The sequence below is a fragment of the Triticum aestivum genome, chromosome 5D (assembly GCF_018294505.1).
Source record: "Triticum aestivum cultivar Chinese Spring chromosome 5D, IWGSC CS RefSeq v2.1, whole genome shotgun sequence".
In the NCBI taxonomy this organism is placed as follows: Eukaryota; Viridiplantae; Streptophyta; class Magnoliopsida; order Poales; family Poaceae; genus Triticum; species Triticum aestivum.
Window position 1 is genome coordinate 47,569,558 of NC_057808.1, and position 27,452 is coordinate 47,597,009.

General features: G+C 43.6%; 2 protein-coding genes across 3 annotated transcripts; both read right to left on the reverse strand.

Annotated features, from left to right (window-relative positions):
- Window positions 1-12,126: 12,126 nt before the first annotated feature.
- LOC123119365 (uncharacterized) lies at window positions 12,127-13,604 on the reverse strand. Of its 2 annotated transcripts, none has more exons than XM_044539154.1 (2): window positions 12,910-13,604; window positions 12,127-12,508 (listed from the first exon to the last, which is right to left on the reverse strand). In XM_044539154.1, exons 1-2 carry the CDS (start codon window positions 13,554-13,556, stop codon window positions 12,466-12,468), a joined length of 690 nt encoding a protein of 229 aa, XP_044395089.1. In that variant the 5' UTR covers window positions 13,557-13,604; the 3' UTR covers window positions 12,127-12,465. The 2 variants fall into 2 exon arrangements, with proteins under 2 accessions (XP_044395089.1, XP_044395090.1); XM_044539155.1 differs by having other exon boundaries at window positions 12,127-12,588.
- An 8,007-nt stretch (window positions 13,605-21,611) lies between these two features.
- On the reverse strand, window positions 21,612-24,072 carry LOC123119366 (F-box/FBD/LRR-repeat protein At1g13570). The gene is made up of 5 exons (XM_044539157.1): window positions 23,799-24,072; window positions 23,435-23,549; window positions 22,493-23,353; window positions 22,265-22,414; window positions 21,612-22,075 (listed from the first exon to the last, which is right to left on the reverse strand). The coding sequence occupies exons 2-5, from the start codon at window positions 23,540-23,542 to the stop codon at window positions 21,755-21,757; spliced, it is 1,440 nt and encodes a 479-aa protein (XP_044395092.1). The 5' UTR covers window positions 23,543-23,549; window positions 23,799-24,072; the 3' UTR covers window positions 21,612-21,754.
- Window positions 24,073-27,452: the final 3,380 nt, after the last annotated feature.

Sequence of the window (27,452 nt, forward strand, 5' to 3'; positions counted from 1 at the left end):
AGACCGTAAGCGGAACCGTTATGACAACGTGGTTGATGTAGTCGTACGTCTTCACGATCGACCGATCCTAGCACCAAAAGTACGGCACCTCCGCGATCTGCACACGTCCGGCTCAGTGACGTCCCACGAACTCACGATCCAGCAGAGTGTCGAGGGAGAGCTTCGTCAGCACGACAGCGTGATGACGGTGATGATGAAGCTACCGATGCAGGGCTTCGCCTAAGCGCTGCAACGATATGACCAAGGTGGATTATGGTGGAGGGGGGCATCGCACGCGGCTAAGAGATCAATGATCAACTTGTGTGTCTATGGGGTGCCCCCTGGCCACGTATATAAAGGATGGAGGGAGGAGGAGGCCAGCCCTCATAGGGCGCGCCCAAAGTGTGGAGTCCTACTAGGACTCCCTAGTCCTAGTAGGATTCCACCTCCCACATGGAATAGGAAAAAGGGAAGGGAGAAGGAGAAGGAAGGAAGGGGGCGCCCCCTTTCCCTAGTCCAATTTGGACCAGTCCATGGGGAAGGGGCGCGGCCCCCTTGAGGCCTTTCTCTCCTTTCCCGTATGGCCCGGTAAGGCCCAATACGAATTCCTGTAACTCTCCGGTACTCCGAAAAATACCCGAATCACTCGGAACCTTTCTGATGTCCGAATATAGCCTTCCAATATATCGATCTTTGCGTCTCGACCATTTCGAGACTCCTCGTCATGTCCCCGATCTCATCCGGGACTCTGAACAAACTTCGGTCATCAAATCACATAACTCATAATACAAATCGTCACAGAACGTTAAGCGTGCGGACCCTACGAGTTTGAGAACTATGTAGACATGACCGAGACTCATCTCCGGTCAATAACCAATAGCGGAACCTGGATGCTCATATTGGTTCCTACATATTCTACGAAGATCTTTATCGGTCAAACCGCATAACAACATACGTTGTTCCCTTTGTCATCGATATGTTACTTGCCCGAGATTCGATCGTCGGTATCTCGATACCTAGTTCAATATCGTTACCGGCAAGTCTCTTTACTCGTTTCGTAATGTATCATCCCGCAACTAACTCATTAGTCACAATGCTTGCAAGGCTTATAGTGATGTGCATTACCGAGAGGGCCCAGAGATACCTCTCCGATACATGGAGTGAGAAATCCTAATCTCGATCTATGCCAACTCAACAAACACCATCGGAGACACCTGTAGAGCATCTTTATAATCACCCAGTTACGTTGTGACGTTTGACAGCACACAAGGTGTTCCTCCGGTATTTGGGAGTTGCATAATCTCATAGTCTGAGGAACATGTATAAGTCATGAAGAAAGAAGTAGCAATGAAACTGTAACGATCATATGTTGGGGAACGTAGTAATTTCAAAAAAAAATCCTACGCACACGCAAGATCATGGTGATGCATAGCAACGAGAGGTGAGAGTGTTGTCCACGTACCCTCATAGACCGAAAGCGGAAGCGTTAGCACAACGCGGTTGATGTAGTCGTACGTCTTCACGATCCGACCGATCCAAGTACAGAACGTACGGCACCTCCGAGTTCAGCACACGTTCAGCTCGATGACGTCCCGCGAACTTCGATCCAGCAGAGCTTCACGAGAGAGTTCCGTCAGCACGACGGCGTGATGACGGTGATGATGTTGCTACCGACGCAGGGCTTCGCCTAAGCACCGCTACGATATGACCGAGGTGGAATATGGTGGAGGGGGCACCGCACACGGCTGGGAGAGATCAACAGATCAACTTGTGTGTAGAGGTGCCCCCTGCCCTCGTATATAAAGGAGCAAGGGGGAGGCCGGCCGGCCCTTGGGGCGCGCCAAGGAGGGGGGAGTCCTCCTCCTAGTAGGAGTAGGACTCCCCTTTCCTAGTCCAACTAGGAAGAGGGAAGGGGGAAGGAAAGGGAGGGAGAGGGAGAGGGAAAGAGGGGCCGCGCCCCCCTCCCCTAGTCCAATTCGGACTCCTCATGGGAGGGGGTGCGCCACCTCCTGGGCTGCTGCCCTCTCTCTCCCCTCGGGCCCACTAAGGCCCAATACTTCCCCGGGGGGTTCCGGTAACCCCTCCGGCACTCCGGTTTTCTCCGAAACCACCCGGAACACTTCCGGTGTCCGAATATAGTCGTCCAATATATCGATCTTCACGTCTCGACCATTTCGAGACTCCTCGTCATGTCCGTGATCATATCCGGGACTCCTAACTACCTTCGGTACATCAAAACACAAAAACTCATAATACCGATCGTCACCGAACTTTGAGCGTGCGGACCCTACGGGTTCGAGAACTATGTAGACATGACCGAGACACGTCTCCGGTCAATAACCAATAGCGGAACCTGGATGCTCATATTGGCTCCCACATATTCTACGAAGATCTTTATTGGTCAAACCGCACAACAACATACGTTGTTCCCATTGTCATCGGTATGTTACTTGCCCGAGATTCGATCGTCGGTATCTCAATACGTAGTTCAATCTCGTTACCGGCAAGTCTCTTTACTCGTTTCGTAATACATCATCCCGCAACTAACTCATTAGTTACAATGCTTGCAAGGCTTATAGTGATGTGTATTACCGAGTGGGCCCAGAGATACCTCTCCGACAATCGGAGTGACAAATCCTAAGCTCGATATACGCCAACTCAACAAGTACCTTCGGAGACACCTGTAAAGCACCTTTATAATCACCCAGTTACGTTGTGACATTTGGTAGCACACAAAGTGTTCCTCCGGTATTCGGGAGTTGCATAATCTCATAGTCATAGGAACATGTATAAGTCATGAAGAAAGCAATAGCAACAAACTAAACGATCATCGTGCTAAGCTAACAGATGGGTCATGTCAATCACATCATTCTCTAATGATGTGATCTCGTTAATCAAATGACAACTCATGTCTATGGCTAGGAAACTTAACCATCTTTGATTCAACGAGCTAGTCAAGTAGAGGCATACTAGTGACACTCTGTTTGTCTATGTATTCACACATGTACTAAGTTTCCGGTTAAGACAATTCTAGCATGAATAATAAACACTTATCAAGAAATAAGGAAATAAATAATAACTTTATTATTGCCTCTAGGGCATATTTCCTTCAGTCTCCCACTTGCACTAGAGTCAATAATCTAGTTCACATTGCCATGTGATTTAACATCAATAGTTCACATCACCATGTGATTAACACCCATAGTTCACATCGTCATGTGACCAACACTCAAAGGATTTACTAGAGTCAGTAATCTAGTTCACATCGCCATGTGATTAACACCGAAAGAGTACTAAAGTGTGATCGTGTTTTGCTTTGTGAGAGAAGTTTAGTCAACGGTTCTGCAACATTCAGATCCGTATGTATTTTGCAAATGTCTATGTCAACAATGCTCTGCATGGAGCTACTCTAGCTAATTGCTCCCACTTTCAATATGTATCCAGATTGAGACTTAGAGTCATCTGGATCAGTGTCAAAACTTGCATCGACGTAACACTTTACGATGAACCTTTTGTCACCTCCATAATCGAGAAACATATCCTTATTCCATTAAGGATAATTTTAACCGTTGTCCAGTGATCTACTCCTAGATCACTATTGTACTCCCTTGCCAAACTCAGTGTAGGGTATACAATAGATCTGGTACACAGCATGGCATACTTTATAGAACCTATGGCTGAGGCATAGGGAATGACTTTCATTCTCTCTCTATCTTCTGCCATGGTCGGGCTTTGAGTCTACTCAATTTCACACCTTGTAACACAGTCAAGAACTCTTTCTTTGACTGTTCCATTTTGAACTACTTCAAAATCATGTCAAGGTATGTACTCATTGAAAAAACTTATCAAGCGTCTTGATCTATCTCTATAGATCTTGATACTCAATATGTAAGCAGCTTCACCGAGGTCTTTCTTTGAAAAACTTCTTTCAAATACTCCTTTATGCTTTCCAGAAAATTATACATTATTTTCGATCAACAATATGTCATTAACATATACTTATCAGAAATGTTGTAGTGCTCCCACTCACTTTCTTGTAAATACAAGCTTCATCGCAAGTCTGTATAAAACTATCTGCTTTGATCAACTCATCAAAGCGTATATTCCAACTCCGAGATGCTTGCACCAGTCCATAGATGGATCGCTGGAGCTTGCACATTTTGTTAGCACCTTTAGGATCGACAAAACCTTCTGGTTGCATCATATACAACTCTTCTTTAAGAAATCCATTAACGAATGTAGTTTTGACATCCATTTGCCAGATTTCATAAAATGTGGCAATTTGCTAACATGACCCGGACAGACTTAAGCATCGCTATGAGTGAGAAAATCTCGTCGTAGTCAACACCTTGAACTTTGTCAAAACCTTTTTCAACAAGTCTAGCTTTGTAGATAGTAACACTACTATCAGCGTCCTTATTCCTCTTGAAGATCCTTTTATTTTCCATGGCTTGCCGATCATCGGGCAAGTCAACCAAAGTCCACACTTTGTTCTCATACATGGATCCCATCTCAGATTTCATGGCCTCAAGCCATTTCGCGGAATTTGGGCTCATCATCGCTTTCATAGTTCGTAGGTTCGTCATGGTCAAGTAACATGACCTCCAGAACAGGATTACCATACCACTCTGGTGCGGATCTCACTCTGGTTGACCTACGAGGTTCGGTAGTAACTTGATCTGAAGTGACATGATCATCATCATTAGCTTCCTCACTAATTGGTGTAGGAATCAAAGGAACAGATTTCTTTGATGAACTACTTTCCAATAAGGAAGCAGGTACAGTTACCTCATCAAGTTCTACTTTCCTCCCACTCACTTCTTTCGAGAGAAACTCCTTCTCTAGAAAGGATCCATTCTTAGCAACAAATGTCTTGCCTTCGGATCTGTGATAAAAGGTGTACCCAGCTGTCTCCTTTGGGTATCCTATGAAGACACAATTCTCCAATTTGGGTTTGAGCTTATTAGGATGAAAACTTTTTCACATAAGCATCGCAACCCCAAACTTTAAGAAACGACAGCTTAGGTTTCTTGTTAAACCACAGTTCATACGGTGTCGTCTCAACAGATTTAGATGGTGCCCTTTTTAAAGTGAATGCAATTGTCTCTAATGCATAAACCCAAAACGATAATGGTAAATCGGTAAGAAACATCATAGATTGCACCATATCTAATAAAGTACGGTTATGATGTTCGGACACACCATTACGCTGTGGTGTTCCAGATGGCGTGAGTTGCGAAACTATTCCGCATTGTTTCAAATGAAGACCAAACTGATAACTCAAATATTCTCCTTCACGATCAGATTGTAGAACCTTTATTTTCTTGTTATGATGATTTTCCACTTCACTCTGAAATTATATGAACTTTTCAAATGTTTCAGACTTTATGTTTCATCAAGTAGATATACCCATATCTGCTCAAATCATCTGTGAAGGTCAGAAAATAACGATACCGCCGCGAGCCTCAACACTCATCGGATCGTATACATCAGTATGTATTATTTCCAATAAGTCAGTTGCTCGCTCCATTGTTCCGGAGAACGGAGTCTTAGTCATCTTGCCCATGAGGCATGGTTCGCAAGCATCAAGTGATTCCAAAAGCCCATCAGCATGTAGTTTCTTAATGCGCTTTACACCAATATGACCTAAACGGCAGTGCCACAAATAAGCTGCACTATCATTATTAACTTTGCATCTTTTGGCTTCAATATTATGAATATGTGTATCACTGCAATCTAGATCCAACAAACCATTTTCATTGGGTGTATGACCATAGAAGGTTTTATTCATGTAAACAGAACAACAATTATTCTCTAGTTTTAAATGAATAAACGTATTGCAATAAACATGATCAAATCATATCCATGCTTAACGCAAACACCAAATAACATTTATTTAGGTTCAACACTAATCCCGAAAGTATAGGTAGTGTGCGATGATGATCATATCAATCTTGGAACCACTTCCAACACACATCGTCATTTCACCCTTAACTAGTCTCTGTTCATTCTGCAACTCCCGTTTCGAGTTACTTCTCTTAGCAACTGAACCAGTATCAAATACCGAGGGGTTGCTATATACACTAGTAAAGTACACACCAATAACATGTATATCAAATATAGCTTGTTCACATTGCCATCCTTCTTATCCGCCAAATACTTGGGGTAGTTCCGCTTCTAGTGACCAGTCCCTTTGCAGTAGAAGCACTTAGCCTTAGGCTTAGGTCCAGACTTGGGCTTCTTCACTTGAGCAGCAACTTTCTTGCTGTTCTTCTTGAAGTTCCCCTTCTTTCCTTTGCCCTTTTTCTTGAAACTAGTGGTCTTGTCAACCATCAACACTTGATGTTTTTCTTGATTTCTACCTTCGCCGATTTTAGCATCGCGGAGAGCTTGGGAATTGTTTTCGTCATCCCTTGCATATTATAGTTCATCATGAAGTTCTATTAACTTGGTGATAGTGACTAGAGAACTTTGCCAATTACTATCTTATCTAGAAGATTAACTCCCACTTGATTTAAGCAATTGTAGTACCCAGACAATCTGAGCACATGCTCACTGGTTGAGCTATTCTCCTCCATCTTTTAGGCAAAGTACTGTCAGAGGTCTCGTACCTTTCGACACGGGCATGAGTATGAAATACCAATTTGAACTCTTGGAACATCTTATATGCTCCATGGTGTTCAAAACATTTTTGAAGTCCCAGTTCTAAGCCGTCAAGCATGGTGCACTAAACTATCAAGTAGTCATCATACCGAGCTTGTCAAACGTTCATAACGTGTGTATCTACTCTAGCAATAGGTCTGTCACCTAATGGTGCATCAAGGACATAATTCTTCTGTGCAGCAATGAGGATAATCCTCAGATCACGGACCTAGTCCACATCATTGCTACTATCATCTTTCAACTTAGTTTTCTCTAGGAACATATCAAAAATAAAACAGGGGAGCTAAACGCGAGCTCTTGATCTACAACATAGATATGCTAATACTACCAGGACTAAGTTCATGATAAATTTAAAGTTCAATTAATCATATTACTTAAGAACTCCCACTTAGACAGACATCCCTCTAATCATCTAAGTGATCACGTGATCCAAATCAACTAAACCATAACCGATCATCACGTGAAATGGAGTAGTTTTCAATGGTGAACGTCATTATGTTGATCATATCTACTATATGATTCACGCTCGACCTTTCGGTCTCAGTGTTCCGAGGCCATATCTGCATATGCTAGGCTCGTCAAGTTTAACCCGAGTATTCTGCGTGTGCAAAACTGGCTTGCACCCGTTGTAGATGAACGTTGAGCTTATCACACCCGATCATCACGTGGTGTCTCGGCACGACGAACTTTGGCAACGGTGCATACTCAGGGAGAACACTTTTACCTTGAAATTTAGTGAGAGATCGTCTTATAATGCTACCGTCAATCAAAGCAAGATAAGATGCATAAAAGATAAACATCACATGCAATCAATATAAGTGATATGATATGGCCATCATCATCTTGTGCTTGTGATCTCCATCTCCGAAGCACCGTCATGATCCCCATCGTCACCGGCGCGACACCTTGATCTCCATCGTAGCATCGTTGTCGTCTCGCCAACTATTGCTTCTACGACTATCGCTACCGCTTAGTGATAAAGTAAAGCAATTACATGGCGATTGCATTGCATACAATAAAGCGACAACCATATGGCTCCTGCCAGTTGCCGATAACTCGGTTACAAAACATGATCATCTCATACAATAAAATATAGCATCATGCCTTGACCATATCACATCACAACATGCCCTGCAAAAACAAGTTAGACGTCCTCTACTTTGTTGTTGCAAGTTTTACGTGGCTGCTACGGGCTGAGCAAGAACCATTCTTACCTACGCATCAAAACCACAACGGTAGTTTGTCAAGTTGGTGTTGTTTTAACCTTCGCAAGGACCGGGTATAGCCACACTCGGTTCAACTAAAGTTGGAGAAACTGACACCCGCCAGCCACCTCTGTGCAAAGCACGTCGGAAGAACCAGTCTCGCGTAAGCGTACGCGTAATGTCGGTCCGGGCCGCTTCATCCAACAATACCGCCAAACCAAAGTATGACATGCCGGTAAGCAGTATGACTTATATCGCCCACAACTCACTTGTGTTCTACTCGTGCATATAACATCAACGCATAAAACCAGGCTCTGATACCATTGTTGGGGAACGTAGTAATTTCAAAAAAATTCCTACGCACATGCAAGATCATGGTGATGCATAGCAACGAGAGGTGAGAGTGTTGTCCACGTACCCTCATAGACCGAAAGTGGAAGTGTTAGCACAACACGGTTGATGTAGTCGTACGTCTTCACGATCCGACCGATCCAAGTACCGAACGTACGACACCTCCGAGTTCAGCACACGTTCAGCTCGATGACGTCCCGCGAACTTCGATCCAGCAGAGCTTCACGGGAGAGTTCCGTCAGCACGACGGCGTGATGACGGTGATGATGTTGCTACCGACGCAGGGCTTTGCCTAAGCACCGCTACGATATGACCGATGTGGAATATGGTGGAGGGGGGCACCGCACACGGCTGGGAGAGATCAACAGATCAACTTGTGTGTAGAGGTGCCCCCTGCCCCCATATATAAAGGAGCAAGGGGGAGGCCGGCCGGCGCTTGGGGCGCGCCAAGGAGGGGGGAGTCCTCCTCCTAGTAGGAGTAGGACTCCCCTTTCCTAGTCCAACTAGGAAGAGGGAAGGGGGAAGGAAAAAGAGGGAGAGGGTTAGGGAAAGAGGGGTCGCGCCCCCCTCCCCTAGTCCAATTCGGACTCCTCATGGGAGGGGGTGTGCCACCTCCTGGCTGCTGCCCTGTCTCTCCTCTCAGGCCCACTAAGGCCCAATACATGAAGCAGGATAAGCCGTAGTTGCAAGATAGTATAACAGTAGATGGAGAAAGTACATGAAAGAAGCAGATCATGCATGGAGACTTGGTAGAAAGGTCGTCAAACTGGAACCCACCTTTGACATCAGTGGCCATGCATAGCAAGATGTTGCGTGCGGTGCAATTTGTGCCTTGCACGTAAGATGGAGACGCCCTTGACATCAGTCGCCACATTGCCCAACCTCAGAGGTGGCCGAAAGGGGTTGTTGCAGCAACACACACCAATAGGAAGCCGAGGCAACCTGGGAGGCGGAGACTGCGACAATGACTTGCTAACCACGTCGCAGCCTACTAAGCATAAATCCCCTTCTCGTCATAAGTTGTAGCCATGACCGAAGACGACCTCACAACGTGCCCCTCGCTCCCATGCCTCAAATTGTGTACCAGCGAGAGAGCGTACCGGTGCAGAGAAGCCCTTGCGAAAATACTTTTTAGTTAGAAGGCTAGATGACTTTTTAGTTAGAAGGCTAGATGTTGATGAACATTGATTTTAGAACTGTAAACATATCCAATTAAGACACTACTACAACAAGATGTCAGATAATCTTGGCATCAATGCCGATGTTCGTCCACCTAGCTCCATTATCTTACTGTCAGAGCATGGGACTAATTCATTTATGACCAAGCAAAAATATCTACCGTACAAGAGCCTTGCGAGAAATATAGAAAAAAAGATTGAGATTCCTACAATTTGATGCTCACTTTGGCAACAAACACTTAAAAGCGGATCATTAACATAAAGGTGAAGCAGTATTATGAATTACTAACCATTACTTGATGACCTGTCTACACAATTGAGAGATTCTGTACGTAGTATTATGCTTATTCATATGAGAATACCACAAAGATGGACATGTACTTTCCTGCTCCTAGACCATGAACCTAAAGGTTATGATTTGCTTCTCTTCCTACCTTTGTCCTGCCGGGAACCCAACATTACTTATAATCCTTTTTCACGCCGTTAAAATAAAGAATCAAAGGAAAGTCTCAAAGACTTCACACAAATAAAATGGCATATGTAATGAAACACATCCGGTGAAAAATTTGTTCTCGTTGGAAGCACATCAATATAAAATGAAAAGTATCAATCAACTTATAAGTTGTAAGTGGACTAAGGTGCAGAACTTAATCGTTTGTCATCCTTTGTCGTCTACTTTGATGCCCAATCTGTATGACAGAAAAACCTAAATCAATTTTCAGTCCATATATATAAAGTGTTGGGGAACGTAGTAATTTCAAAAAAAATCCTACACACATGCAAGATCATGATGATGCATAGCAACGAGAGGGAAGAGTGTTTGTTTACGTACCCTCATAGACCGTAAGCGGAAGCGTTATGACAACGTGGTTGATGTAGTCGTACGTCTTCACGATCGACCGATCCTAGCATCAAAAGTACGGCACCTCCGCGATCTGCACACGTTCGGCTCAGTGACGTCCCACGAACTCACGATCCAGCAGAGTGTCGAGGGAGAGCTTCGTCAGCACAGCGGCATGATGACGGTGATGATGAAGCTACCGATGCAGGGCTTCGCCTAAGTGCTGTAACGATATGACCAAGGTGGATTATGGTAGAGGGGGGCACCGCACGCGGCTAAGAGATCAATGATCAACTTGTGTGTCTATGGGGTGCCCCCTGGCCACGTATATAAAGGATGGAGGGGGAGGAGGCCGGCCCTCATAGGGCGCGCCCAAAGTGTGGAGTCCTACTAGGACTCCCTAGTCCTAGTAGGATTCCACCTCCCACATGGAATAGGAAAAAGGGAAGGGAAAAGGAAGGGGGCGCCCCCTTTCCCTAGTCCAATTTGGACCAGTCCATGGGGAAGGGACGCGGCCACCCTTGAGGCCTTTCTCTCCTTTCCCGTATGGCCCATTAAGGCCCAATACGAATTCCCGTAACTCTCCGGTACTCCGAAAAATATACCCGAATCACTCGGAACCTTTCTGATGTCCGAATATAGCCTTTTCCAATATATCGATCTCTCGACCATTTCGAGACTCCTCGTCATGTCGCCGATCTCATTCGGGACTCCAAACAAATTTCGGTCATCAAATCACATAACTCATAATACAAATCGTCACAGAACGTTAAGTGTGCGGACCCTACGGGTTCAAGAATTATGTAGAGATGACCGAGACTCATCACCGGTCAATAACCAATAGCGGAACCTGGATGCTCATATTGGTTTCTACATATTCTACGAAGATCTTTGTCGGTCAAACCGCATAACAACATACGTTGTTCCCTTTGTCATCAGTATGTTACTTGCCCGAGATTTGATCGTCGGTATCTCAATACCTAGTTTAATCTCGTTACCGGAAAGTTTCTTTACTCGTTCCGTAATGCATCATCCCGCAACTAACTCATTAGTCACAATGCTTGCAAGGCTTATAGTGATGTGCATTACCGAGAGGGCCCAGAGATACCTCTCCGATACACAGAGTGACAAATCCTAATCTCGATCTATGCCAACTCAACAAACACCATCGAAGACGTCTATAGAGCATATTTATAATCACACAGTTACGTTGTGACGTTTGATAGCACACAAGGTGTTCCTCCGGTATTTGGGAGTTGCATAATCTCATAGTCCGAGGAACATGTATAAGTCATGAAAAAAGCAGTAGCAATGAAACTGTAACTATCATAATGCTAAGCTAACGAATGGGTATTGTCCATCACATCATTCTCCTAATGATGTGATCCCGTTCATCAAATGACAACACATGTTTATAGTTAGGAAACATAATCATCTTAGATGAACGAAATAGTCAAGTAGAGGCATACTAAGGACACTTTGTTTTGTCTATGTATTCACACATATACTAAGTTTCCGGTTAATACAATTTCTTGCATGAATAATAAACATTTATCATGAAATAAGAAAATAAATAATAACTTTATTATTGCCTCTAAGGCATATTTCCTTCAAAAATAACTCCTGAGGTGTATCATATTTGTCAATCGTAGTTCCACAATGCGGCAGAACACTTGTACGAAAGCAAAAAAATGCAGAGTAGAATTATCAGAAATCTCCCTAATGACAGAGTATTTATTGTTACCATTGCACACACACAGTGGATCTTGTTATCCCACCTGCAGTTAGACAAACAAATACTTGCTTGCGAAGATTGCGGAAAAACTTGTTATGTGGGCACGTTCTATTGTAGCATGGATTAATAATCGGACATCACTAAAAAATACATATGCATGTGATATTGGCATAGTTTATCAGAAAATTTTAATGTGCAAATTAGCAAACACCTTCTGTGTATAGTAGCATCAAGAGGTGAAAAACAAGTGAACTGTAGCATCATGTAACCACTGAATCAAAGAGGATACTTAGAATGCAAACATTTTGGAGATGAGAACTCAATTAACCTTCTATCTGGCACCAGCTTCGCATGATCAACTTCATGGAGAAAAATAACTTCTACGTAGCATTGTGCTACCCTCTCAAGTTCTCACGCTCTTGTAGATGCATGTAATCCAAAATTCAGAGGACGATAGTGGAGGCCTGATTACATACTGTGGCAGCTGGTGCGGACAGGAACCAAGGCAGCAGCTCACGTCCTCCCTCCTCCATTTTTGAAGCATGTCTTATCAGTACTGCAAGCATGGCCATGCCAAGAAATTGAGAGAATGGGAGTTCACTCCCTCAAGTCGCAACTTCCCTCCAAGACATGTAGCTTTCATAAATAATAATAGACATGAACAACGATGCTTAGAGGCCATCAAAATTATTAGGAAATAACAACTTGTACTACACATACGTGTAATTAAATACTCCTCCAAGTAAATCAGATACACTAAGAAAGTAATGCTCACATAAAGTAGAATTCTGAAGCAAACCGTGGTCAAGTAAAATATGTCAGAGAGACCTCAGATTTTATGCAAACCAATTACGAAGTTCAGTAACAAAAAAGTTCCCATTAGAGACCAGGACGTTTAATTCATGGTTGAAGCCCAGATCAATTTGCTGGGAAGGACCGGGAGGATGGGAGGCTGACCTTGCAGGTGGGCATCGAGTACGACATCGTGGACACGGAGGTTGAAGGCGTGGAAACACTCTTCCTGCCCAGCGGCGGGGACGCCGTCGCCAAAGCGGCGACGAACGGAGTCCAGGAGGCGCCACGCCTCGATTCTCCTCTGCGGGTTCTTGGAGGCGCTCGAGCACGGCCATGGCGGCGCCGTACGCCTCGTCGCCAGCGGTTGGCGGACGGATCTGAGCATGCCTCGCGGGGATCCGGCGGCAAAGGGAGGTAGCGCACGGATCTGGGTTGACGTCGGCGATCTTGAGGGCCGGCTCCATGGCGCCGACGTTGGGCTTGCATATGACGGGGATCCTGGGCGGGTCCTTGGCGCTGCCTGACCCAGCGAAGTGGCCGGCGATGTCGAAGATCTCGGGCGCCTGGTCGCACGGCAGCAGCAGGCACGACGGGTTCAGAGTCTCGAAGCAGATCATCCTCTTGAAGCAGTCCTCCAGGGCCAGCTTTTTGAGGGCTCTCACGGCCGCGATGTGGCGAGGAGGGGCAGTCGAGTGGGCGCTGGGAAGGGAGGTGGCGGGGAGGGCTCCGAAGGATGCGCCGGTGCGCGGGGAGAGGGAGGAGGCACCGCCGCCGAGATCCAGATTTGATCGATCGGGGCGGCTTTGCATGTCGAGCAAAGACGGGAGGTGGGACGGAAAGGAACCAGAGGAAAAAATCCATCGGAAGGGGTGGTCGGAGGGGGACGAAATAAAACCAGCAAAAAAAATCGTGACGAAAAAAACCCGATGAAGGTGAGACGAAAAAAACCCTGGAAGCGAGACTACCAACTGCTTCATTAGGAGTAGAGATTGTTGCCTTGTACGTTTGGTTTTGGTATTTGAAGATTGATTACCATCCGTTAGTTGGGTTACCAAAGAAGAAATCAATCACCATATGTGAATTCATTATGTTACCAAATAAACGTTGGGTTTGTCCGGCCAGTGGGAGGGGGGCGAATAAAAAACCGACGAAAAAAAACCTACGAAACTGGGAGGTGGGATCGTTACTGCGGGGGAGTTGGGAGGTGGGAGGGAGGAGAAAAAAACCAGGAAAGGTGGGACGAAAATTAACCACGGAGACTACCAACTGAGACATTAGGAGTAGAGATACACAAACAGCGGATTGGTGAGGTTGCTAGCACATGTTCGCCTCATGGCGATGGTTTTGTGTTCGAATCCTGACTTGTACAATTTAAAAAAAAATCCCGGATGGACCAGAAGAATAACCATAAAAAGGAAGATGATGGTGAACCCGGCGGATGCAATGTGTGCTTTATTATCTTTCCCTAATAATAATAAAGCACGGATTGACTCCGTGGGTTCATCGTCACAATACGCTTCTTTCCGTAAGTTTATGTTTTACTTTAAATTTAAAACATATACGCGAGGTGGTACTATTTGTGCCCTGGCGCTGGACAAAAAAGCTGATATGTGCGCCCGAAGCCACAGCCCGTAGCAAGTCCCAATAAAATGGACGTGGCTACCTGGCGCCCGAGCGCCCGCTCGCGGGATCGAGCGCTCTTCCCAAAAGGAAGGCGGGCTGTCACTTTCTAAAAAAAGCAAATCAGTTTCTCACCCCACGTCCACATGATTCCGAAACCAACTGACATCTCAAAAGAAAACACTTGACGTATTCACGCTACTCAGGAAATTACTTACGATCTTGTCCCGTGTGCATTTTTTTGGGTTTCAAAAAAATTCAAAAAGTTATAACTTTTGATTCGTGCATCGGAATTCAGATCCGTTTTCACCATTGGGTTTCTCACGACGAGTACTTCGAAACTAGATCCCATATGGGTACATTTTGATAAACTTGTTTCGTGGGCAACTTTGGGTTGTATTGATGCAACTGTAGTGCTATAAGAAAGCAACTTCTTTTTTGTACTAGTATGACTACTTATCAACGAAAAATCCTTCTAAATTGGTTATTGCAACTACCAAATTGACTAGCTTCATCTCTAAGTTGTCTACCATAACTAGCAAGTATCCTAACTCTATGCCACCCCAAACTTTTTATCGAGGCAACTTTGGGTGCAACAGAGGCAACTTTAGTGCAATAGGGAAGCAACTTCATTTTTCCCTAGTAGGACTACGTATTAGGTTGGTTTATGGAAAAAAAGATGAGAAAACCACAATAAGGATGAGGCACCTTTAGTGCTACAACATATAAGCAATTTCATTGCAATATGTGTATCAATGAATTTTGCTAACATTATCACACTTGCCTACCATGGTTAATCAGTTGCCTACAGTGGATGGTCAGTTGCCTAGCATTGATGCCTAGTTGCCTACAAAATATTATGAAGTTGATTATTATTGCTTTTCTATGTTGCGTACAAAACACTATGAAGTTGCCTATTAGTGATGTTTAGTTGACTGCCATTACTATTTCATTTGCCTACAATACACTAAAAAGATGACTATTGATGGGGCTATTGGAGGCAAAACAAGGAACTCTGAGATTGTTATGCACTCGAGTATCACAAAAAAAAGTTAGAACCTTTTGGGGTGTTCTGTGTAACTACAGTGCATTCAACAAGCAACTCATGTGTGTTTTCATCATTATATCTGGAGATTTCAATGATTTTCGATGAGAACTCGTGCGAAAATTATGAACAACTTGCGCAGTTTTGTGGGCAACTGTCTGATCCAGACCCCTATGAAGCTTGTTATCACCCCCTATGCAACTTCTCATCTGCCCCCACTTATGAAACTAGTCAACACTCGCGATCTGGATACTCAACACTCGCGTGCTCAGTAGCGTTGGTTGTAAGACTCCCCAGAAAAGAAAGAACAAGGCTCTTATACCGTCCATCCCCACATAGTTTTCAAATTTCGAATCATGGTAGACAACTTAGCTCCAACAAAAACTTTTTGGCAGTGTAGGAAACTTAGGTGCCTTGATGGACAACTTTCATAGTATTTTGGCAATTGGGGATCACCCGTAGGCAACTTCATAGTGTTGTAGGTAACTTGGTTTCTGAGGCAGACAACTTAAAAGCCATGTTAGACAACATTCCAATGTACAGTAAGAAACTTTCACAGTATGGCAGACAACTAAACTATCTACAACTTAGTTTCCAATGTATGCAACTTACCAACCTTGGTAACCACCTATTACACTACTGCACACAGCTAGTTAGGAGGCTACTAGGCAAATTCACTAATAGACACGGTTCAATTCATCTAGAGTTGCTCCTACTTAGCACTAAAGTTGCCTCATTTAGCATCGAAGTTGCTTTTGAAAAAAATCATCGGAACATATTCATATGTGATCTAGTTTTGAAGAGCTCGTCACGAGGAAGCCAACAGTGAAGACAGATCATAATTTCGATAAGCGGTTTGAAAGTTATAGGTTTTTGAATTTTCTTGTACCAAAATTAATGCATGTTACGTCATCATTGGCTTCTCATGGTTAGCCAGACGATGTGGAGAAAAATTAACATACTTTATTTTAGAATCTTTCCATATATAGAATTAGTGGGTGTGCAGCTTTTCAAATCTGGGATCAATCTCTCTCATCAAGCGGTCCATGAGCGTGCGCCCAACTGAGCCAAATAGCGCAGCTGCACGATTGAGTATTTAGGCAATAAAATACGTTGCCACAACTTGCCGTGAACGACACAAGTACATCCAGCCACGGTCGTCCCTCCTGCAATAAATACAGGCACAACCAAGCCTCCTCCTCTACTTCTTCGAAGCACGTAGGCCTATGGTCTCGCTCTGGGTGCGATTGGCCTTCAACGAGCCATGACACGTCGTGTCGTGCTGCCGGACGGCGAGCACTCGGCACCCTAGGCACTACGGCGTACCGCCTCAACGACATGACATAGATAGATGGGCACCTGAGAACATATCGTGCAGCCCCACGATGATTCGCCGCGGCACCCGGAAGTAGGGGTTTAGGAGCGCCACGGCGCTGACCTTGTCGCTGTAGCCGTCGATGCGCTCCTTCCCAATCCGTATCGTCGTGGCGTGCGCCATGTTCGCACCGGCGCTGTCGCCCTTGAGGACGACGTGTGAGGCTTCGCCGTGCGCGCGAGCCAGGGCTCGGCGCCGTCGTATGCGGCTGGGATGGGGTACTCCGCGGCGAGACACGGTAGTCGACTGAGATGACGACGGTGGGGACGGCTGCGACGAGTTAGGCGCAGTAGCTGTGGTAGAGCGGGGACGCGGCGGTGTGGACGAAGAACGCGTCGCCGTGGAAGAAGATGACGACGGGGAACTTCGGGCTCCGCAGCGACGGCGGTGGGGAGGTAGAGGCGGGCCTGGATGTTGGCCGCGGGGTCAAGGACGACGTCCTTGGAAGAGACGCCATTGGCGCTCGACGCGGCCGCTCTTATGCACGCGCAGGACGCCCGGCATATCATACTCCAGCTCCAGCTTTAGCAGGGCTAGGTGTCGGGACGAGGTACGGTGGGGTGTCTCCGCTAGCTCCTCGGCCGGCCGCCGCCGATCATATACGCGAGAGGCTCGGGCCAAGAGCATACATGCAGATCAGCATTGGGAGCATCCAGATCGAGAGTCTGACTACGTTTCCAACCACCGTGGGCAAGCAGACAAGCAGCTGGATGGATATGTCATATGTGCCTTCCGGCCGGAAGGAATCAATTGATGCAGAGCTTGTGATCCGGCGGAACCAATCAGAAAGTGTGCACCTCTCCTCTCCAATAATGTGGTTGGTGGAGTAGAATATTAGTTCACCGATGCAGAAACTCTCCGTGATATGTTTCATCTGAAGCCACGGTACATCAGAAGTGCAGTGTGCGTGCATTCACATTTCACACTGCGTGTTTATGCTCATATATCAGCATGTGTAGACAATACACGGCCGTGTAAAAGAAAATTGTGAGTTTGCCATGGAAGAGTGATTTCATGCTGCTAAGGTAAATTCAAATTAGACTTAGATGGAAACTAGGTATATGGATTAGAGACATTCATGCAAGTTTATCTAGAGCTTGGGTGTCTGATTCACTAACTTAATTGTAAAATTGGGATTAAACTTACTATTTCTGCACTCATTATCTATACCTATCTACTAATAAAGTACGTAGTGTTTTGGCCCAACTTCGGTCCAGTATTAAGTCCCCCTGGTATTTTTTCAAATAATTTATATTTATATATGTAATTTGACCAGAAATATGTTTAATTTCAGGAGGGCCTGTGTTGCACCCTTTTTTCTGCAGACTAGGGAGTAGCAAAAAATATTTATGCTTTGCGGGATTGCAACTCATGACCCCAAAGGCCTCAACCAACTGACCTAGCATACTTGTGCTAAAAAATAGGTTCATTATTTAATTAAAAAGTCCCACCTCGACTCTTTGCATGAGAATACATCAATTTATATACATTTATAAATTGCGTGGAAATTGGGAGCCAATTCAAGAACAAGGAACATAGGGAGCGAAGGAATTAAATGGATTTGGGCTAGCATGGCTGGCTGGCACTAAATAAATAAAATTGTTTGATTTGCATGGATGGTTAAGTCAATATAAATTAAGCGAGTTTGTAAGAAAGACCAGATTTCGTGATTGTTGCTATGAGGAGGAGACCCTATATTAATAAATTAATCCTTCCGAAGTCCATCAATCTTGCGTTAATAATTATTTTCAAGACTTTCGTGACATAACCACAACAAAGGAGGGAATGGATTTTAACCTCGGCATGCGTATCCCTGCTATCGTGAGGTGGCACCATCCAGATGTTGTTGTGTCCATTGATATACGTTTTAATTACTTCTCCCGTTGCAACGCACGGGCATATATGCTTACCTACTAATAAAAAAATAGGTATTCTTAGTCCGTCATACTATTTTATAGAAACCCCCTGGTGTTTTTAACATTAAACCCGCAATACATATCAAATGTTTTTTTAAAATACTCATATCTTCTAAACCGTAACTTCAAATTTAACATGTTATATATGGAATTTGATTAAAAAAATATATAGAATCTGAACATGATGTTATTTTACCTGTTAACCATTTAAAAAAAATACTATCGAGGGTGCAATCTTAATCAACAGTGCATTATCCGTCTTTCTTTCATATCGATACTGATCCGGATTGTGGATGAACATCTCAGCAAAATCAGGATTGGAGACGAAATTGAAGATCACTTGCCCTTTTCTTGTACGTATTAAATCTACATGCAAGCCGTGTTTAAATAGAAGACATGTGAAATCTTGAACTTGCGCTTTTGTTGTCAAAGACCATTTTTGTTTGGGCCGTAGCTGCAAATACTCAGATTATAGACCCTTTTTTGCAAATTAAGAGCGTGTGGTATTCTTTTCTCCCGTTGCAACGCACGGGCCCGTTTGCTAGTTAGTAGGTAAAAAAGATAAAGATAATGAAATGCACTCCGTGCGTCCCATTTTGCACTATTACTTTATAGAAGTGTATAAAATGTATGTAATAATCATATGTTATAAATAATATATACATAAATAATCCATGCGGCTTATTTTGCACTAGTACTTTATAGAAGTGTATAAAATATATGTAAATTATAATCATATGTCATAAAAAATATACATAAATAAAAAATTACATTATAAATTATTCACTTATTAATTTAAAAATTATCCATATAATTAAATCATAAATTACAAAATTATTCATGTAATAGTTCTCATAATTCACAGAAACATAGTAAAATGTAAATTTATATTTTTTATATATTTAGCTCATACTCCCTCCGTTCCTAAATATAAGACTTTTTGGATATTTTGATATGGACTAAATACGGATGTACATAGACACACTTTAGAGTATAGATTCACTCATTTTGCTCCGTATGTAGTCCATGTTAAAATCTCTACAAAGACTTACATTTAGGAACGGAGGGAGTATATGTTAACGGTTTTATATTAAAATATTCACATTTTATAAAACTGTTCATTTTTACAATGCAATTTATTTTATTAATATGTATATTATTTGAAACACATGATTATAATATAAATATATTTAAAAAATTAATAATTTACATATATTCAACATCCATACCAAGATAACATGACAACATTGGTACATATTCAACATCCATACCAAGATAACATGACAACATTGGTACATATTCAACATCCATACCAAGATAACATGACAACATTGGTACATAACTCCAGTCTTCATATTACTTGATCAGTTATCCATTACAACCATGGCAGCTTGCAACCATTACAACCATCAAAGCATGCATCCAAACCCAAAACAAGTACTTAATCTACTTAGTGTGTTCACTGATTTCACTACATCTCACTTCTTCATAACTACTATGAAACACAGCACACAAAGCACCATAACATCAGCCATCACCAGTTTTAGCAGCACTAGGATTTCTCTACCTAATCCAAGCAGCATACCAACTTGCTGCTTGATAGCAAAGTTCTTCTCACTAGGGGAGCCAAAAGACCCAAAATCAACTTTTATTGCTTTAGTCCTCTTCCTCTCAAGCTCCTCCCTTTTATCCTCAGCTGCTCCTATTGCATCCACAGCAGCATCACCAACAAGAACCCTATGTTCAACAAGATGATGCACATATTCAAGCTCCCAACGCCAGAAATCACAAGTCACCTATAAAACAGAGGAAACACAGCATATTCAGTTAACTGAAAAAGTTCAGTTAACTATAAAGTTCAGCTAACTATTAGGGCATATTCAGTCAACTCTAAAACAGAGTAAACACAGCATATTCAGTATCATCCACCATAAATCACAGATCACCAACCAATTGCAGTAACCTAATCTGACCCAAAACCCTAATGCAGTCTTATAGATCAATCTGATGCAGAACCAGTGAAGCAATATGGAGCATGTACAGATTACCAACCAATAGAAGGCAGAGGAACTTGACCTGGTGTTTGGTGCACCTGTAGAAGACCCACCCCTCGTGCTCGTCGATGCCAGAGCGGTAGAACTTGATCTGCTCGCCACAATCCGGGCACGGGATCAACGAAACTACAACGGAGCGGCCACGTAGCCCAGATCGAACAGAGCTTGAAGATGACATGAGGAGAGAGGGCGGCGGCAATGGCTGCGGCGACGGAGAGAGGGCGGCGGCGGCGACGCGGCGGAGGGCATCTAGGGTTGGGAGAGCAGAGAGCGAGGGAGAGGGCATCGGCTGGGCTCGGTCGGAGCGGGTGCGGCTCGGTCCAACCAGGTGTGCGACCAGGTTGGGGGGCAAATCTTTTATTCTGGCAGTTTTGCAAAAAAGAAACCGTGTGCATGCGTATTCGAGCGAGCTGGGCACATGTGGCGGTCAATGCACACTTGGCAACGGTTGACTCGCGCCAGCTCAGCACATATGTACACAAAACCGTATAATGGATCGTAGATGACCCCCAAGTGCAAGTTTGATGTTTGTATTTAGTGAATTTTTCTGAACGAGTAATGAACATGTGCTGCCGAACCATGCCTCTTTACAATCTAATCCCTCCATTTCTAAATATAATTCTTTTTAGAGATTTCAATATAGACTACATACGGATGTATATAGTCATATTTTAGAGTGTAGATTCACTTATTTTACTCCGTGTGTAATCCATATTGAAATCGACTTATACTCCTATTTAGAAACAGAGGAAGTATATACGTATCTACAAATCTGTTTGCTCCTCACACTATTAAGCTATACAGACAAGCCCCATGGCCTCCTACGAATGTGCTGCTGGACAATAAATCATCAATTGATGTCTGAGAGATGTCAGACTAATAATAAATTAACTTATGTAGTACTCCCTCCGTCCCAAAATAAGTGACTCATCATGAATGTAGATGTTCTGCAAGGCGCACCCCAGCCTCTAGTATATACAACAAATGGAAGTCTGCCTTAAATAAGTGAAAGTTTTGCATTCGGTGGGAGCCTCTTCAGGAGAGGGCCTCTAACCATATCAAGAGCAGCACTATCTACTCTAGGGGTTGGTTCCCCTGGATCCAAAGCATCGGTTAGCCTTTGAGCTGTGTCTACAGTTACGACCTGTATTGCAGGAGCATTTTCAACCACGTGCATGATGAATTCAGCTTGGCCTCTTGCCCCTTTGAATCCTGTAACATGCATGTCCTTCAGATTCACATATTTATCTTCCAACAGCGGTATTTCTTGTCTCGAAGGTCCATCGGTTGCAAACCACATAGTATAAAGGCCACGGAACTGTTTAAGTCATCAAGATTAGTAGGGTTTCTTGCTACCCCGTACATGCAGGTTGAAAATAGTACTACCTCTGTAACTTGATATAAGACGTTTTTTGACACTATGGCAGTGTCAAAAAATGTCTTATATTAAGTTACAGAGGGAGTAGCTTACAAACAAAAAGGGGAAATGATTGAGAATATTACTCACATGTACTTCCAACTTCTCAATGAACGGAGAAACCCTTAGAAAAGAAACTAAGTAGAGGATTTTGTCACTGTCTTCATGATGTATAACCAACAGTATCTGCACATGCCTGAGGTGAGAAAACACACGAGGGCTATTTAATGTCCACCGGCTCTGAAAGATAAAACAGCAAAGGTTATTGCAAGATTACATGCTAAACCATAACTCGAATATTGTCCCAATATAAAATACCTCTAGGCGTTGCATTCCAAGTTGCAATGTCAGGTTTTGTACATCTGGTAGCCCATTGAGGAGTGACGTGGCAGCACGCTGAAAAACCGCACCGCGGAACCAAAATTTTGCATTCTCCAGTTTCGTAGCATGATGGAGGGTAATAGGTATGTATGGTCCATCATAAACAAAGGTGGATAGATTTGCAGCATCGAACTCTATCTTGGTTACCTCACAGTGCATGATTTTCAAGTACTGCAGTTGGGACAATGGCTGCAGAACCACCTTCATTTCATCCTTGAGATGGCATCTGACTATGCTTAGCCACTCAAGAGTAATGCAACTGCACAAGATACTCTCGAGATCCTGCCTAGTGGTCTTCACCACATGGAGATCAAGCTTTCTTAGGTTTGGGAAACCTATGAAATCGGCAGGAGGTGGTTTGAAACACACAAAGCTAAGTTGAAGACACGCTAGACAGGATATACTTTTGTTGTCTAAAAGCTCAAATGGGAATCTGTAATGATCCCCATATTTCAGAAGATTGGACGGTGGCGCCAAATCAAAAGCTAGATTCTTTGCGTGGGTCGACATAGCAAATCTAATCCAGTTATTGAGGTGATCAACAAGCTTGCTCTCGAATATAAATTTAATTTCAAGTTGGTCAACAACCCTGCCACAGTGCTTCCCCAAAACCGCATTAACACGGTCAATGAACATCTGGGTGTGCTGATGTTTCATTTTCACATTCTTACATACATCATTGACACCGAAGCTTAGCCTGGGGCAAGCTGTCCATGTACATCTCCAGTCAGTCGACAAAACACTGGTCCGAACAGCCTCTTTCACAGGTAATTTCGATAAAATTGCACACAGTACATCCTTCAGCAAAAGGAGAAGACAAATTTAAGTATAGAAATCTAATTACCCTGAGGGTCAAGTCGAAAGGCATAATTAACATACCTCTGGAAGGTCATGAAATTTAACGTCAGGCCTTCCCTTGCTATTCTTCAGTGTCTTGACATGGACATGCTTCTCTGCCGTTATTCTACTCGTCAGATAGTTCCCCATTCAAGCGCTGTAAAGAAGATTGAGGAACATCAGACAAACAAGAGGTTAGGGAGCATGGGGTTAATAAGGATTTGACATAATAATGCAAGTCTGCGTAAACTGAATTTTGTCTGAAACCAGAATCAGTAAGTCATCTGGTGTGCATCACAAAAATTGGATCTTTACTTAGCTCTGCAGCCCGTAACTTAAAGAAAAAGTGGGAGCGCGGCGGGGGAAAGAGGGAAATAATAGGATTAGATTAGAGAACAGAGGCAACCTGCGGAGCGGAGGTGCCGGCCGGCGGCGGCGGCTCCTCTTATTCCCCACTCGCGGCAGAGGCAGAGATCTGGGACGAGCAACCTATGGTCTATCTGATTTCCTTTGGGGATTAGGGTGGGGTTCTGACGCCACCCTCCGACCAAAAGTACTGAGGCGGAGGGTAGGCCGGAGCGGCGACAAGCGACGGCAGCCCGAGATGGGTTTATTTTGGTGTAATAAGGTCCAAACTCAGGAACGGAGAAGAAACACCGGAGGGGTCTCTGCTTCCCCTCCCAGCGCTTTTTTTCTTTTTTAGATTCACCCTCCTAGCGCTTTTTTTCTTTTTTGAGAAATACCCTCCCAGCGCTTTTGTGTGTGCAGCAGGCGCCAGGCCCAGAACAGGCGAAATCACTAATTAAGGAGTACTCGTTGCAAAGAACACTCCACCTTCCCGGGTCACGATAAGTGGCGCCCATGCAGCGCGCCACTTGTCGCAACCTGGGAGTTTTTCCTTTTTTCGTAGATCCGTTTATTCAAAACGTTTTATCTCTTAAATCGTGCGTCCAAATCTCAAACCGTTTTCACCATTGGATTCCTCGCGTCGAGATCTTCAAAACTAGATCCCATGTTAATAGGTTTTGACGAACTTTTTTTCATTAAAAAAATCAGACGAAAAAAACCGAACGAAAAAACCAACCGGGAGCATGGTTTTTTTTCCTTTCTGAAAGAGGCACGTCCGTACCTCTCGCGAAATCACAGCCGTGCCTCTCGTGGAAGTAAAACCGTGACTCTTGTGGAAGGAAAAAAACAGAAAACACGTTTTTTTCCCTTTCCGAAAGAGGCACGCCCGTGACTCTCGCGAAAGCACAACCATACCTCTGGCGACAGCAAAACCATGACTCTCGCGAAAGAAAAAAAACAGAAAACGCGTATTTTTTCCCTTTCCGAGAGGCACGGCTGTGACTCTCGCGAAAGCACAACCGTGCTTCTCGCGGAAGCAAAACCGTGACTCTCGCGAAAGAAAAAAAAGAAAAAACGCGTTTTGTTTTCCCTTTCCGAGAGGCACGGCCGTGACTCTCGCGAAAGCACAACCGTGCCTCTCGCGGAAGAAAAACCATGACTTTTCACGAAAGAAAAAAAGAAAACATGTTTTTCGTGTAATTTTTTTCGAAAATTGTTTTTTGGTTGAAAAGCTAAGGAAGACCGGGAAAAAACCAAAACGTCGAAAAAACCCGGAAAAAAACCGTTTAAAAAGCCGAAAACGCGTGCGGAAAAATAAAAAAACAAAATCTGAAGGGAGCGTCCAGAGCGCGACACGTGACGAATGGCTGAGAGCGCGCCAAGTGACGCCGATCGTTGCAAGGCTCCCGAAGGAGCGCTCGTTAACTAGTTGCTGTTCTGCCACCTGGCCCGGCTGTAAAAAGGCCTGTCACGGCAGTGTCGGCCTTTTATAAAAGGGTCGTGGCGTGGCTCCACCTTCCCAACCGAGAGTTTTCCCTTTTTTTTCTAATATCCGTGAATTCAAAATATTTTATCTCTTATAAACTGTGGGTCCAAATGTCGAATTGTTTCCATCGTTTGATTGCTCGCATCGAGATCTCGAAAATTAGATCCTATATTGATAAGTTTTGACAAACTTTTTTTTCACGAAAAACCGGACAAGAAAACCATACTGTGAGCATGTTTTTTTTCATTTTCAAATGAGGCACGACCGTGCTTATCGCACAAGCATTGGACCTCTCGTGAAAGGAAGAAAAATGTGCCTCTCACTGAAGCAAACTCGTGCCTCTCACGGAAGAAAAAAAGAAAACACATTTTTTTTCGTTTCTGATAGGCATGACCATGCCTCTCGCGAAAAAAAAGAAAAACCATGTCTCTCGCGAAAGCAAACTCGTGGCTCTAGCGGAAGAGAAACAAAGAATTTTTTTTTGTTTCCGATAGGCACAACCGTGCCTCTCGCGAAAGCAAACCGTGCCTCTAGCGGAAGAGAATTTTTTTTTTGTTTTCGATAGGCATGGCCGTGCCTCTCGCAGAAGCAAATCCATCCCTCTCGCGGAAGAAATAAAAAAGAAAACACGTTTATTTCCATCTCTGATAGGCACGGCCGTGTTTCTCGCAGAAGAAAATAAATGTTTTTTCCGTGCAATTTTTTTTCAAAAGTTAAGAAAGACCAATGAAAAACCAAAAAGCTGACAATAATGAAAAAATTATCTAAAAAGTCAAAAACGCGTGCGAAAAAAATCAAAAATTGAAGAGAGCACCCAGAACGCGACACGTGACGGCGGCTAAGAGCGCATGCTCTCAGCCCACCCCAGGTGATCTTTGGGAAGACTCCCGAACAAGCGCTTCTTAATTACTTGCTTGCTGAAAAACATTTACTTTCAGCAGCTTATCCGGCCAGCGTGTCGGCACATTTATGAGGGGCGTGCCTGGGCCGTGGAGGTCAACACGCCTGCCTGCTGACCCGGCACGGCCCGTGTTATAAGTGTGCCTGGCCGGGGCGTTGTTGTGCTTGACCCGTTTAGCTCAGGCCTTGCCGGGCTCACCAATTTGGTCAGGTTTGGCGCAAACCTTCCTGGAGGAGCACTGCTACACGAACAACGTTTGTTCAGCCGAAACTTGCACGACATGCCCATCGGATCATCCATGGGCAAATCTAGATAGCAGTGGGCCGTGAGATTAGTTGTAGTGGATGTTTGTTCAACAAAGCGTCCTCCGTGAAGTACTTCCGAGAACATCCTATTTGACGCATTCTGCGTCGAGGTATCGATCTTTCGCACAGAGCTGGGGGTTAGCACGGTTACCTGGACCGGCCCATTAATGGTTGCAACCTTTTTGATTTTGGAAATCTTGAGTTTCCTGACCCAGTATTTTCTTGTTTAGGGAACCTCCTAGAATATTCCCTAAACCAGATTTTATTTCTTTCACTTGTTTTCCCGTATTCTTGTTTTTCACGTTTTTCACATGTTTTTTTTATGTTTTTGTTTATTTTTCTTCTTTCTTTTCTTTTCCTTTCCTTTTTCTTTTTACATTTCTTTTTAATTTTCAAAGTTTATTTTTCTTTTTAAAAGTTCATATTTCGAAAATTTGTTCTGAAATTTCAAAAAAGTTTGTACTATTTAGAAACGTTCAAAATTTCAAAAGATGGCAATATTTTCAAAAGATGTTCATAAATTCAAAAGAGTTTGGGAATTTTGAAAAAATGTTCTTGTTTTTCTAAAATTGATCGCAATGTTTTTGTTCAATTTTTTTCACAACTTTTAAAAAATGTTTGGGATTTCAAAAAATGTTCCATTTTCATAAATTGTTCACATTTTCATTTTTTTCAGGAGTTTAAAAACCTGTTCAGAAATGTAAAAAATGTTCAAGTTTTCAAATTTTGTTTGGGAATTTCAAAATATGTTTGTGTTTCCAAATATTGTATTGGAATTTTAAAAAATGTTCCCGTTTCAAGAAAAACTTGTTTTCGAAAATGTTTCAGTTCTTAAAATTTTGTTCACAAATTTGGAATGTGTTTGCGTTTCACAGAACACTCCGTTTTTTTTAGAGAAGACTTGGAATTTGCTAAAATAATTCGGATCTGCTCTTCGTGTTTGTACTTCACGCTTTTGGGGCTTCAAGCTCATCGCGGCGGCGAGGCGATGAAGCCGACGGGAGAAGGGGGAGCGGAGGC